The 14,587-nt window shown below is 40.6% G+C and overlaps 1 protein-coding gene across 3 annotated transcripts in view; it reads left to right on the top strand.

Moving 5' to 3' along the window:
- kif5ab (kinesin family member 5A, b) overlaps positions 1-14,194 on the top strand; it is a 63,650-nt gene extending 49,456 nt beyond the window's left edge. For 2 of the 3 annotated variants that reach the window (XM_079340867.1, XM_079340865.1), the window contains exons 19-29: positions 443-552; positions 2,052-2,153; positions 2,636-2,696; positions 2,816-2,887; positions 3,040-3,144; positions 5,017-5,233; positions 8,642-8,915; positions 9,052-9,116; positions 11,625-11,652; positions 12,212-12,324; positions 12,914-14,194. In XM_079340867.1, coding sequence (XP_079196993.1) covers positions 443-552; positions 2,052-2,153; positions 2,636-2,696; positions 2,816-2,887; positions 3,040-3,144; positions 5,017-5,233; positions 8,642-8,915; positions 9,052-9,116; positions 11,625-11,652; positions 12,212-12,311 — 1,134 coding nt within the window. In that variant the 3' untranslated portion in view covers positions 12,312-12,324; positions 12,914-14,194. The remainder of the gene's footprint in view (positions 1-442; positions 553-2,051; positions 2,154-2,635; positions 2,697-2,815; positions 2,888-3,039; positions 3,145-5,016; positions 5,234-8,641; positions 8,916-9,051; positions 9,117-11,624; positions 11,653-12,211; positions 12,325-12,913) is intronic. The other variant, XM_079340866.1, reaches the window with a different exon arrangement.
- Positions 14,195-14,587: the final 393 nt, after the last annotated feature.

The following is a 14,587-nucleotide window of genomic DNA, read 5'->3' as shown; positions in this document are numbered from 1 at the left end:
TTGTCATGGTTCAAGGGCTTCTGACACAAAGTACACCTTTGGTTTCTCAGGTCCCTGGACATCTGTGGCCTGCTTTTGCCAGCTGGCGATCAAGCCTCATTATAAACATGCAACTTAAAAAGTTTTCAAATGGGAAACATCCTTGTTGAGCAGGAAGTTTTTATGATAATCTTTTCTGCAAATGTTCATCAATACTGTTTTTCAAGTTAAGTTGAAAGTTTTTCAGTTTGTAAGTGATCGCTCACATTGTAGTCAGTCACAGTCTGCTGTGTTGGCGTGTGTTTTTTTTTTTTTTTTTATTCAAGCCCATCAGGCAGTGCATGTCAACATGTGCACCAGTGTGTGTCTTCCTCGAGACGTTTTGTTTTGCTTGGTACCCTTTCTCTGCTCTCTCTCTCTCATAATATGTGTCTCTCTTCCTCCCTCGTTGATGGTACCTCAGAGGGCTCTGGAGCAGCAGATGGAGTCGCACCGTGAGGCGCACAGCAAACAGCTGAGCCGCCTGCGAGACGAGATCAATGAGAAACAGAAGATCATCGACGACTTAACCGAGTCAGTGCTTAATTGTCATTCTTCACCTTCTCTTGTAGACGAAGCCAGGCTTTCTTGAGCCACCTAAGAATGATTAAAAAAAAAAGTTTGCAATTTATGAAAGGAAACTAAAAAAATGACCTAAGTTTGCAAATATTACACAATGTCATAGAAAGAGCAGTTATACTTTCCTCTTTGAGATGAGACTCTGCTGATTTATTCTGGCCATACATGCTCCAGACGGCTTACCCATTTTGTCCGTGGGAACAAATTCTTTCCTCATAAAAGGCACAGAAATGTCAAAAATAAGGGATACGCGGATACAGTCGTTGAGTTCTTAAAAAAAATAAGCCCTGCTCTAGCTCCAACAGGGGCTGAAATCAATATGTGTGGGTGGTTGACATGCTGAGGAAACTGCAGCGTAAAGGGACTTAGGAGTCAAGCCACTGCTGATCCACAATGTTAGGAGCTACTGGGCTGGTTCCTTCAGAAATAGGCTCCCATAGGTGCTTGGTTTTGACGATGTTCTGTACCAGGCATGACCATCTGGGAGGATAGCACAGGGCAGACCCACTTTGGGGAGGAAAATACAATTCTGAGCCTGTCAGGGAGGGTCTGGTAACACCCAGAGAGCAGCTGCAGACTCGTCTGAATGACAAAGATGTGTGGGGATGTGTCCTTGTCCTGCTGGCATAGCTTGATTTGGGTAAGCGGCTTGAAAATGGATGGATGGATGGATGTCAGTGAGGTGGAAAGCATCTTAAATCGAAGCAGAGTGGCCCTTTAAATCCTTAAAGCAGAGTCTAAAAAGTATGTATAAATAAAACATTTTCTTCCAAGATTCAAGAATCACGAAAGGAGAGCAAATTGGCTGAAATTTCAAATACTAGACTCAGGTGGATTTGCAGGTGTGCACTTACTGGTATTTGCTTTTTTCCCTTAATTTCAAACATCTGTAGCCTAATGGGACTCCTCAGTGTTCTCTCCAGTTTGACCTATTTAAGTACCTCTGTGCTCAATACAGCTCTTATGTGGCTTCAGGGGAAAACTAAATTCTAACCCTGCGTGCAGAAAAATGGAACCTCCTATTATTTTAATGTCTGTGTACGCTACCGAGCTGCAGCTTTACACCTCAGACTCAGGACAGTTTAGTCTCATCATGTGACAGCAAGCGAGTTCTCTGAGGCCGAAAAGAAACAGATCCCATTGCAAGCAGTTGTCCCTTCGTGTAGCATCTTTCTCACACTTTGGATTAATCTCCCACTGTAATGTCCTGTAATACTTCTGGAGGCTTAGTTGTAAAACTCTAAAATGGGCAAGTTATCATTATGTAAAATGATATAAAGATTGAAATGTCAGAGGAGTTCAAAAGATCTTTTCAATATATCTATTGTAAAAATATGTTACACATTTTAGTATCACATTCATATGAACACCTTAAAGTATATCTTTCTTTGAAATACTTAAACCATTAAAACCACCCTTTGAATCCCTAATGAGGCCTTTGTTCGCCTTTTTAGCTGCAACCAGAAACAGCAGCTGGAGTTGGAGCAATTGCACTGTGACTTTGAATGTCTGAGGATCCGAGACCATCACAAGAGCCGGCAGCTGGAAGAACTGACGTGAGTCTCTGCTTTACTGTCCTGGCCGCCTCTCAAAACACTTCACCATATGGAGACCTGGGGGCGAGCTGCCTCTTTTGATACACGTCTTCCATTTCTCTCTGTCACTTGTCATCCTTGTGTCTGTTTATTTCCTTTTGCTCTGCAGCTCTGACTGCAGACTATTTACAGTTTCTCTTCCCCTATGTGGAGAATTACATATGGTCTCTCTTGGTCTTTTTCTGTCTGTGTAATTCTGTTTGCAAGTCTGTTGTGAGTTTTAGGATAAGGTAGCAGCTGGCTGCTAATAAGCCTCTTTTTTGCGCTGACCTTTGCAGCATATTGCATCAGATGGCAGATGGGTAACAGCCCACGAGTGGGGCAGTCGGCCCATGCTGCGTTTGTTCTTTAGTCATTAATTATTCCAGTTCTCATTTGGAGTAGAAAGAATGTCATTAAGAAAATTCCATCCATCCATCTGACTTCCCTTTGTCTTTGAATAGATTTCTTCATGAGCGACATGAGCAGTCAAAGCAGGATCTCAAAGGGCTGGAAGAGACTGTTGTAAGTCATTATTGGCTGTCACGACTCACTGTGCTCCCTCAGAGGCCGTTGATCTACTAAATACTCTGTTACTGCTCTGACTGGACTTTTACATCTCTGTCTTTCCCTGTATGCTGAAGGCTCGAGAGCTTCACACCCTGCACAACCTACGCAAGCTCTTTGTTCAAGACCTCACGACTCGAGTTAGAAAAGTAAGCACATACTCAATTTAGATCCCATGTAACAGTTGCAGCTTTACAAAGGTTGCTCGCTCGTGCTTTTTTTTTTTTTTTGTGGCTACATGATTTCTCACAGCAGTGTTTTGAGGTTACACCTTGCTTATTTGGGCTGTTTCTGTTGACAGAGTGCACAGATGGAGCCTGATGACAGTGGGGGATACATCACCCAGAAACAGAAGATTTCCTTTCTTGAAAACAACCTGGATCAGCTTACAAAAGTTCACAAGCAGGTAACAATAGGCAGTAAATATTGAAGTGTGTATTATAAAGAAGGACAGATCACCCAGTTCCCATGGTCGTCTCTGTGCTTTTGTGCAGCTGCAGGGTAGAACATCTCTGCTGAACAGAATAATAAAGGAGGGCAGAGGAGAGTCAGCCAAATTAAAACACAGAGCAGTGTGCTGTTTGTCGTCGCTCTCCTATGGGCAAATCTATGGCTGGCATCATCAATCATCTCGCTAAAGCAACTTCACATGAAAGTCCCCTTGAAAACTGAGCTGCAGGAGGTTTTAAACTACGCCGCCTGTAGGGAAAGACACCATAAAACAGTTAGTCAGATTTGATAAACAAGAGTGAATTCAACATTCAGGTGCAACAAAAACACGCTCTGCGTTTTTTCCTCTCGCTCGCTGACACCCAGGCCTTTTAAAGCAAAGGAGAGGACATAAAAGCAAACTTAGACACACTTTCACATCTTTCTTTAATATTCCTAAATGGACTACAGCCTTGGACCAATGTGCTAAACATTCTGCAGACTGGCACACATACTCATAGAGTCAGATTGGTGAGAGCTGCACTGCAGCAGTCTGTCAGGCAGAAAACCAATCCTAAAGTGGCTGCTGGGAGTCTACATCCCATCCACCACCTGCTGATACTGTGGGAAAGGAAGATGAAAGTCATGGTCATAAATCAGCAAACTCCACAGTGGAAAGTGATAAGACTCCCATAGAGGGCTAGTGGACACTGCACTGGGGTCACGTATGAGTTTCCCTGGCCCCTGTAAAGATATAGTAGTATGTGCTTGTTTGTGTGTCCATTTTTTGCCAACAGGACTGTCAAGACTTCACTTTAAACACCAGTCTGGCCTGTATTACTTTGTTTTTTCTTTTAAAATCACTCACTATCAAAAAATAAAAGCTTACTACCGGGCTGCAGGATTCTTTTATCCCATGTCTGCTCTGCCTGTTGGATAGCTTTACCTGTTTGCTAAACCCTTAGGTCTTATATACTCAGTAGCTCTGCAGGGTGGGAATTAGTTTGCCTGATCACGTAGCCACAGACTTCCAATATTCAAGGACCTCAGTCATTTGATTTTACCCTTCCCACATATAGGGAACATGCTGTGTGCAGCATTCTCTAATCAATAAAGCTCCTCATCTATTTTGCTTCTTGTTAACTATGCAAATGAAGAAGCTTTCGGGTGTTATAGATAGATAGATAGATAGATAGATAGATAGATAGATAGATAGATAGATAGATAGATAGATAGATAGATAGATAGATAGATAGATAGATAGATAGATAGATAGATAGATAGATAGATAGATAGATAGATAGATAGATAGATAGATAGATAGATAGATAGATAGATAGATAGATACTTTATTGATCCCGAGGGAAATTCAAGGCATCCAGTAGCAGTATACAGACAGGCAGGACACAAGACATTAGTTACAATACAATTTTGTGGTCAATGTGTCATTTCCATTGTTCAGACTTCATACTATAAAGCGGGAATTCATCATACCAGAAAACTGAGATGCATTGCCAGTGGAAACAGTCGATCGAAAGATAAAAAAAAACAAAAAAACACTCAGATCCATTTCCATTGTTGCTAATGGAAAGTAACACTGAACCCGAGGACATATCAAACTGGTACATGTTGTTTTGTTTAAGAGTCACAGTTCATTCCAAAACAGTATTAAGTGATGGTTCTGTCGAGCAGAAAAATGCCTCTTTCAAGTAAAAGTATTTACAACAGTAGTTCTTTAATATTTGCACATTATCAACATCTCTTCATATCACAGAGTATGTAACTTTTTTCTCAGCGTGTTCAGTCATTTCCTTGGCATACTGAATGTGTTTGTTTATGTGTCTGTTAGCTGGTACGTGACAATGCAGATCTTCGCTGTGAACTTCCAAAACTGGAGAAGCGTCTTCGGTCTACAGCTGAGCGAGTCAAGGCGCTTGAAGGTGCGCTGAAGGAAGCAAAGGAAAGCGCCATGAACGACCGCCGACGCTACCAGCAGGAAGTGGAGCGAATCAAAGATGTGATGAGGGTTCGCAATCCCTTCCGCCGGCCCCATGCAGCCCTGATAGGTAACAAAAGCACCTCGCTCACCCGATCTGATGCTAAAAGATAGTCAGGCGTGGATCGAGACGCTGCATTACATGGCAGCTCTTCAGTAAAAGCTGTAATCAGATGAAATGGGTTTTAAAAAAAAAAAGAGCAGGCAGCTGTGAGCATCATCCCAATGCATCTTTACATTAACACAAAATCTAATCTCATTCATGACTGTTTCCAGGCATACGAGCCCTTCTACTAAATATTACAAGATAAGAGAAGATAACATAAAACTTTATTGATCACCTGGGGGGGATTTTGGGCATTGTAGCTGCAAGACAGAGAAGTAGGTAATAAAAAAATCACAGAATAGGTAAGATAAAGACAAAGACATTATGCAAAGACGTATTATATTTTATTGTCTATTAAATGTTTTTAAATGTTTATTTCATTGGTTTTTGAGACTTTGCCCTCTAAGTTTGTATATGCTCCTAGACACAACCACACACAAGCACACACACACACACACACACACACACACACAGGAGATAGATTAGACTTGCAGGATCATTATTCAGCCAGACAGTTATTATTTTTTCAGAGGACAGTTGATAGAGTAGAAAGGGGGAGTAGAGATTTGGGAATGGCGTGCGGCAAAGGAGCCGAGGGTCAAATTTGAACAGAGGCCACCATTTTTTGGCCTTGGTACATTGGCCGTGTGGCCTAAACGCAATGCCAACCAGTGCTTTTCTAGATTGTTTCACTGTCGTCGTGTACAATGTGGCATTTTATAAACAACTGTCACAATTATGTAAAGGAATCAACCAATGCATCATGATTTTCCCTTTTCATTCCCTGAATACAAAAGAAGGAATGCAAAGATTTGTTTTCTTTGTAGAACTCATTCATATGAATTCACAGAACATGTTTTCTAAGTTTGAATCTTGAATGTTACAAAAGTCAAGGGAAATCAATAATACTCTATAAAAAAAAGTTCAGAACATTTGAGATGAATGTATTAAACACTAAATTTACACTGCCGTCACTACTTAACTGCTGATGTCACGCATGTAAACACTCTTGTCCACTGGGTCAAACCTTTTCTTCTGCTTCTTATCCGAACGTTTGCCCTTGCAGTGCACCATGAGAAAAAATCATTTGGCATGGTGCAGCCATGCGTTTCATGTCTTCTCTGTGCGATTTCCTCACAGGCAACATCCTTGGTTGGATTTGCTTTCCCAATACTCCATCATCTGTCATGTCGTTCCTCTCTCCCAGCACAACACACCACACACCCATTCACCTCCTCCTCATGCATGAGCAAGCTGGGAGACAGGCTTTTTAACGCCAGTCGTGTTGCTCACGCGGAAACTACAAAAACCAGAGACTCAATTTCACCGCTAAGAGACACATAGAGAGAGTTTGAGAAAGAAGCTAAATCCAACATGTGCTAGTTGCCTTTAGTGGTGAAAATCTTCGTCGTTATATGGAATCACTAATGTAACATTGTGACATCTGTAATTGTTCTAAACACAACACGCCTGTTCTCTGGAGAGAAATGCAGTTTATTAGAAAGGCATTGTTAATTTTAATCACAGAGACTCACTTCATCACTGTCTTCAATTGATGATAATTGCGCTCAGGAATTTTAATTCTGTGTGAAAGAAATGAGACACGTCTGCTGCTGTGACAGAAAGGAGCTGTTGATTTAGGAGTGTTTTGAGAACAATGTTTTTCATTTACGGATGCCACAACAGCATCCGAGAATAACTATGGTGTGTTCAATATCAACTGAAATTGTCACCCTCTGTAGTAGTCAAAGTAGTGTGCAAGTGTTTTTGGAAGATATGTTGATATATCAGTTTAGGGAAGTTCAATAAATTCTCCTGTTTTTATCCGCCTGTTGGTGGGATCTGTGGGTTTGATTGACAGCTGCTGGTAGGTGCTTGTCATGCTGCATATACCGCAGCGAACGAAAGACAAAGAAACAGTCACTACCATGTCATGGATTGGTTCTATTTTTGATTCATGTTTTTAGGGTGCAGAAGACTTCATAAGGAGGGTTTAGAGCAGTCTGGTAGTAACCACATTTGGTGGCTATTTTAAGCTTAACCTCTATCATGATTGATTCCACTCTAAACATATTTTGCAATATATTCTTAATTAGACCATATTTTTCATCATGAACTAGGAAACTGGAAAGGAAAAGTAGGGAAAAAGCTCACTGTGGTAATACATCAATAGAGAAGTGGGGTCTTTTTTCATCTGCTATAAATAGCAAATGAGAATCTGCACAAGCTGTGGAACTACAGCAATGTCCAGACATGAAACTGTTTAAAAAAGGTTATAAAAATATGATTTTCACGAGATACAGGGATGAAGAAGGGCTTTGAAAATCCCCAGGTGTTTACAGGGATTATTACTTACGGTACATATTTATTTATTTAAAAACATCTTGTTTTCTTTGTGTCTGTTCCTCCTGTCTTCTTTTGTTTTCTTCTTATCTAAATAACAATGTGTTTACATGTAAATATTTATATATAGTTGTTTAAGAGTTTCTACATGCACATTCTTGTATATACTGTATGTTTATAGGAATACGATAAAACCATAGTGTAAAATATATAATTCATATAAAAACATATGTTCACTAAAAAGTTAGATGAATAAAAATGTCTAAATGAATGGAGAATAGGTTGGAATAAATAAGTTTATTCGTCTTCCCATTCCTTTTCAGACGTGTACATTACATTTTTTCTGTTTGAGAGCTTGTTTGTATAAAATCATTCATTGTTTTTTTTTTTACATTTTGCTTTCTTCTATCTTTCTTCTTAGATTTTTATTTTTAGATGTTCAAAATGAACTAAACTAAACTTTAGAAAAGATGGAGGCTTTCCCCTTTTATGTTTTTGGTCAGCAGGTACAGTACATATGCTGCGGAAGATATTTTTGGGATTCCGCTTTTATTTGAAGGGGCTAGCTTTAGAGTGACAGGAAATGTGAGGAAAAAAGAGAGTTGGTAGAACTTGCACCTAACAGAGTCAGGATCGAGAGTCAAACCTGAGACCACTGTGACCAGGACGGTTTGCCTCTGTCCGTGGGCAGCCGTCTCTATTAATTTTTTAATTTTTAAAGTGTGAATGTTGTGTGTGTTGTGTCTTGTGTTCTGTACTGGCGCTTTCCCTGCAATGAAGTTCCTAACGGATAAATAAAGTTCATTTGATTTGATTTGATTTGATAAACTGAGCTGAACCAGCCTCCTCTGTAGGAGACCAAATAATGCAAATTCATTCCAGTCACACACTAATATTTTCTCAGTATTCCAGCCATATTATGATGGATTATTTTTCGTACAGGAAGCATCTTTTTAGGAGAAGAAGTCGTGTTGTGCTTTTTCTGGACGAATGGATAATTCAATTCAATTCTGTTTTTATCACTGACAGCCAAGCCTGTGCGTCCTGGCCACTTTACACCATGCTCTCCAACAAACCCCTTCTTCATCCGAGGCTACAGCGATCACCCTGTTGCCTTCCTCCAAGCTGATTTCCACAACAGCAACAGCAAAGAAGCAGCTTCTCCTGCTGTCCCTGCTCCTGCTCCTGAAACACCAGAGAGTGAGCCGAGGACACCTGAGACAAACTCCAACCAGAACAGCCCCTCCAAACACCTCGACGCCCGAAGCAACGATGCGACTGACATCGAGTCTCAGAAAAACACGTGAGTAAAACCAAGCAATCGTCACTGAGACATATACTGAAGATAAGGGCCAACACTTGTTTATTGTCTTTGACTGCGTCTTTTTCCGGCATCATATTTTGAAAACCTCTTTAACATGCTTCTCTCCTGTTTTTAGGCTTTCAGATGAACCCATGACCCAAACGGTAAAGAACGCTGCGGAGATGCTCGATTCAGAAAATGGTGAGTCCCATTCAGAAGGAGCCTGTGAAAATAATGAGAACATCTTACGTACAAGACCAGCAGGGGTAAAATCCATTTGATATCATGACTTTATTTTTTAGTGATTTCCATTATGCTATGATACCAGCCATTATAAGAATGTTTATGTACTCTTGCAGAGAGGTGGTTCTTGAAAGTGCTTTTTCCTGCTGCTATTACAATTCCACCTGCTGTGTCTCTTTTATCTTCTTTTAATGGCCTTTTAGTTTCCAGTTGGGACTATAATTCTGAGCCATTGGTGTGTGTGAGGAGGAGGGTGTTAAAGTAAACGTCTATAGTATTAGAACAAAGTCCCAATCTAAGAGATGCAACACACACACACACACACACACAGGAGATAGATGAGAATGTGCAGGGTCATTACTCAGTCAGACAGATAGCCGAGCAGACAGGCCCACCTCAGTCCCTGACCAGGTGATGACAGCTGTAGAGTTCTGTTACAGCACCACACTTCTTCAATTCCCCACAAATATCAATAAACGTCAGAAACAGGCTTAGAGGAAATATATCAATCTAATGTGACAAGTACCTGTCATTTATTAAATAACACATATAATTGATGTTGTCCAGTCAGCGGACCTGTGAAGAATTCAATCAAAATGGTTTCTGCTCCCTATGATGCTGTTGTAGAGGGTTTCTAACCCTGCAGACAAAAAAACATTCAGCAAATTATTGTCATATTTGTCCCTTTTTTCCTGGATAATATTCATGCTCAGTGCTGGCAGCTTTCCACATGAGTCATCTTGGGAGATTTGCAAATATTTAAGGTCTGTTAAGGATTCAAATGAAATGTTTGCAACTGTTTTTTTTTTTTTAACATTTCATATTCAGTCTGTTTTCAATCATTCATTCATCCCAACAACAGACATTTGGCATTTTGGAATGAATTGCTTGGACACAGAGATGTATCCTGAAGCCAAATTTGCAGGGAAATGTCTTCTGTTGTATGCTTAGTTATTTTTACCCTGGGATATAATTCGACTCAGTGTCATGAATTTCAATTAGAGATTATGGGGAAATGTAAAAGTGAAAGTCCAACCGCTCTTCAAAACCTGTACCCCCATTTTTTTTCTTTCTATTGAGGTGTAGCTTTAACAGTTCAAGGAAGGGTTCGATTTTCATGAAATTTAACAACAAAAAAAAGTCTTCCTATGAGATTAAACCGCGTCATAATCCAGTCAAGGATAAGGGCGCTTGATAATATTGAACTCATCATTCTCAGGCAAAGTGCTCACAAATTCAGGGGCTGGCTCCTGTGAATGACAGTGAATAAATGTATATAGACTTATCTCGTTCTCTGGAGAGAGAACAGTGAGAACTTTTAGATTTGTCCGTGCGTCATGTTCGAGGAAGAGTGAATATTAAGGCACATTACTGCCAAGGTAGTTCAAGGGAGGTAAAACAGATGGGAGGAGTAGGAAGCCTTCCCACGAAGGACTAACATTTTAAACAACTGGGAAAAAAACAGGACATATTTAAAAACGTGTTAAACGATCTTTCTATTTTTAGCTGTTACTGTGTTGGTGGAAGACGTTAGGTTGTTAGGTTGACCTCTTGCAGTCATACAATTAAAAAGCCTGTACAGAACGACAAAAGCATTGGTATTTGCTTTAACAGCTAACATATGTATTTGTTTTATGTGTATGTGCTGTTAAAGGAAGAATGTGCAACATTTGACATGTAAAAACAGCAGAAATCAAGTCTATCCTCTGTGAATGTTTCTCTGAGTCATGACTGTCCCGCCAGCTGAACTGTTGTCAGGCCGTGTTTACATCATGGACGGGACGTCATATGAAGATGTTTTCAGTCAAGGACTCGAGAAAAGAAGAAAAACACAGCTGACTCGCCGTGTGTCTTTAGACCTCGGTCTTTCTGTGCAAATTTCTGAGCACTATGAAGCGACGAGTTAACAAAAGTGTGCTAAACTTAGCCTGCTAACACAACAATGCAGGCCACAGGTGATTGAAGCTCAAGCCAAGAACAAGTTTATCCAGCACTTGCGCTTAATGGAGCTTAATTATAGATCCAGTTGATAAATGGAGGAGAGTGGACGCTGTAGTGGACGCTGCCTAGGTTTTGCCAAACTACGGTTTGTTGTTGACATTACTGGATCAAAAAGTGGCACATTTCTTCTTTAAGACTTGAGGAAGAGGCAGAGTTGTTGGATGATTACAGAGGGCACAAATACTCCACGTGAAACCCCTATTATTATTTTTCCGACCTTGCTGTGTCTTTTCCTTGCACATCAGTAGAATGCACAACTAAGTAGTTTCAAAAATGTAACCCCAAACACCTTGTTCAGTCATTTATATAAAGCCTCTTTTCTGAGAGGCAACACATTATCCAGCTGCTGCTTCCACAGATATTTGGCGCAGTTTCAATTAAACACCTCTTCCTCTTAATGTCACCCCACCAACACTCTCACTGTGCACCTGCCTGCCTCCTCATGCACCTTTTTTTTGTCCACAGGAAACACCACAGATATCAATGACAACAGGTAAGATGGGAGCACCGTATTTGTTCACTGCAAAAACACCAGCTTCTATTTTTGCTCTTTCAATGCAGGTTTTTTTTTTTGTCTGGTTCAAGCAGAAACCTCTAAAGGTAGTTTTTTTTTTCAGGGTTGTATGGAAACGGATCTATGTCAGGGTTTACTTTGGTCCGCTGTGATTGGCTAATGACAGCTTGGCTTCAGCTGAATGTCTTTTATATCTACGTCAAATCTGACTTCGCCGACTTTCAATATCAGAATGAGTAATGCTAGAAATACTGAAGGCTATACCTCTTGTGTGGTTCATGATAGTCAGTAAATGTCAAAGAAGATTTTTAAAGTATGCCACTGCCTTTGATTAAATTGCATGCACTGATCCTCCTCCACCTTGTGACCAATTACTATCACATCACTGACCTGCTTCCCTCACTGCTTTGTCTCTCTGCTGCATCGCTGCCCCCTTTTTGCTGACACTGCTACTGCTGCTCCTCCTTCTCTGGATGCGGCTGCTGATCAACCTGGTGACGTTGCTGTGGCCGCTCCGTGTTTCTCATGTGTCTTGTAGCATGTGTCTCAATGTGAGTTCTGTGTCCAGACCTGACATCTGTGACAACCAGGATCCAGCCAGACTCTACGGCCTGCAGCCTGAGGCGACAACCAGCTAATAGTCCTGAGCAGGTAAGAACCGAGAAAAACAGAGTGCATGAAAAAAAAGGCTAGAAAATATTAAGGTTTTTTTTTTTTTTCCAGTACCACATGCTGTACCTAGTCGTCTACATACTTTAGATCTGTCACGTAGTTTTAAAAGCTAATTGTTCTCTTAAAAACAAAAAACAGTTCTGACATTTACCGTACATGCATTGTTGAAATGTAATGCTTTCAACTTTGGGGTAAAACTAACCACTGGTCATGTACTGTTCTTCAATTCTGTTTAATAAAAGAATCCTGCAGACTTGAGGCTGCTTTGTATGAGTTATTTAAAGAAAGATAGAAGTTATTGTCACGTTTCAAGTCCTGAACATCTGCATAAAATTGTCTGTAAGGTGAACACAAGTTTTGCACAAGGCTGGTTAATTCATCCTTCAAATGAAGTCTAAATTTGGCTGAGAGCTAACTCTCAGTGAAGACAACCAGAAGTAAAAGGACGTGAGACGTGTTCCTTCTGGCAATCTTGGCATGACTCACTTGCTGCTGTCTCTTCTTTTCTGCCATCATTTTTACTCTGACTCTCTGTTTCTCTCTCTCTGTATGTCTCTCTTTTTTTCAGGCAGACATTCTCTCTGAGGCCTCCTCTGTTTATTTGCATGCAGCTGATCACTGTCCTCTTAGCCTCCCCTCCCTCACCCACCCTCACCTGCTGTAAGCAGCCCTCTCTCTCCCTCTCCTGTGTTCCCTCTCCTCCTTTTGCTTGCTCCTCTTTAATCCCGTCTCCTTCCTGTACAATGATATGGGCCCTTGTGGGGCATCAGTGGGACATGTGGCAAACTCTGCATCTCAAATGCTCGACCTGGCAGCTTACACCCACTGTGCTGCCCCTCCTAGCCTGCGACTTGGATAAAAAATGAGACTACTCAGAGAAAGGTGGAGAAGGAGCTGCAGTGTTTTAGGAAACCACTAGGAAGTGCTGTTTGTCCCGGCAGGGTGTGACCATACACATTAAGAACATCCATCAATCAGCTGAGAGCTACGAGCATCATTATTATTGTACAACATGATGGAGCTCTGAAAACAGTGTGAACCTTGAGCTCATCTTACAAATATTTATTCTTTTGACTCTGCATGTTGACTTTTGATGTTAGTGTTCAATTTCTCTTGGAAAACACAGAAAAAAAATAAGCGAGAGCTATTGAGACACAATGTTTTCATTGAAACACCAAAAGGAGAGAAGCACAGGTCATCAATATAGACAGAGAGTGATTTTTTTTATTATAGTCAACAAATCTCATAAAAAGACTGAAACCAACAATGCATGTTTTTGTGTGTCGAGCAAACTGAAGATGTAATGTCTAAAAAGCAGCCACTGATTTGTTGTTTTATTTCAGCTCAGTGCACGAGACTTAGACAACTAAAATACAGGAATTTCAAAAAACACTTTTAATGTGAAATCATGCATTTGGGACTTCAGCTGTGGAATAGATACATAGATACTTTATGATCCCGAGGGAAATTCAAACATATTGTTACGTATTTGAGTTTTTACAGTAACACAGGAAGGAGTACTTGTGACACACTTTAGCGTCTCTTATACTTGTGATATTGAAAGTATGTCATCCGGCGCAGCAGCGCGTTTCCTTGATGTGTGTTATTTGAGACAATGAAGGCACTGAGGAATAAACTAGTAGTACACCAAGTTTGAGATTCATTGTTGGTTTTTCTCTTTTGATGACAAACAAAATAAAGAATTTCAGCAGACTTCTCATCTTAAAGGACATTTAAACATTGAGCAGATTCAATCCTAATTAAAAGCAATATTGGTTGTTTTTGCATTTATCAGGCTGGCTTTGGTATTGCTGGTATTTCTTAGAAATAATGTCACCAGTCAAATGCTGGAGTACCGTAAATTCCGTACTATTGAGCGCACCTGGATATAAGCCGCACCGGCTAAAAATAAGTAAATAAATGTATTTGTACATATATAAGCCGCACTTGATTATAAGCCGCAGGTGTCCACGTTATAACAAGAGCTATTTACACAGACGTAGGCTACCGGTAACATCCGCAAATACTGTAGCGTCCGTACGGACGTTAAAGGACGACGAGAGCGTTCAAATAATAACTTTTAATAACCCGATCACTGTCGGCCGTGACCACGCCGTTTACAGCAGAGAGCAACACATAACTTGCCGTAACAATCCAACTCTCTCCCCCAGCGTTCTCTCATACAGCCACTCAACACGTTCTCGCTGGTGCATTCATGACTCTCCACATAATCGGAATTATG

Source organism: Symphodus melops (genome assembly GCF_947650265.1).
Source record: "Symphodus melops genome assembly, chromosome: 4".
In the NCBI taxonomy this organism is placed as follows: domain Eukaryota; kingdom Metazoa; phylum Chordata; class Actinopteri; order Labriformes; family Labridae; genus Symphodus; species Symphodus melops.
This window is presented reverse-complemented; position numbering and strand designations above follow the sequence as displayed.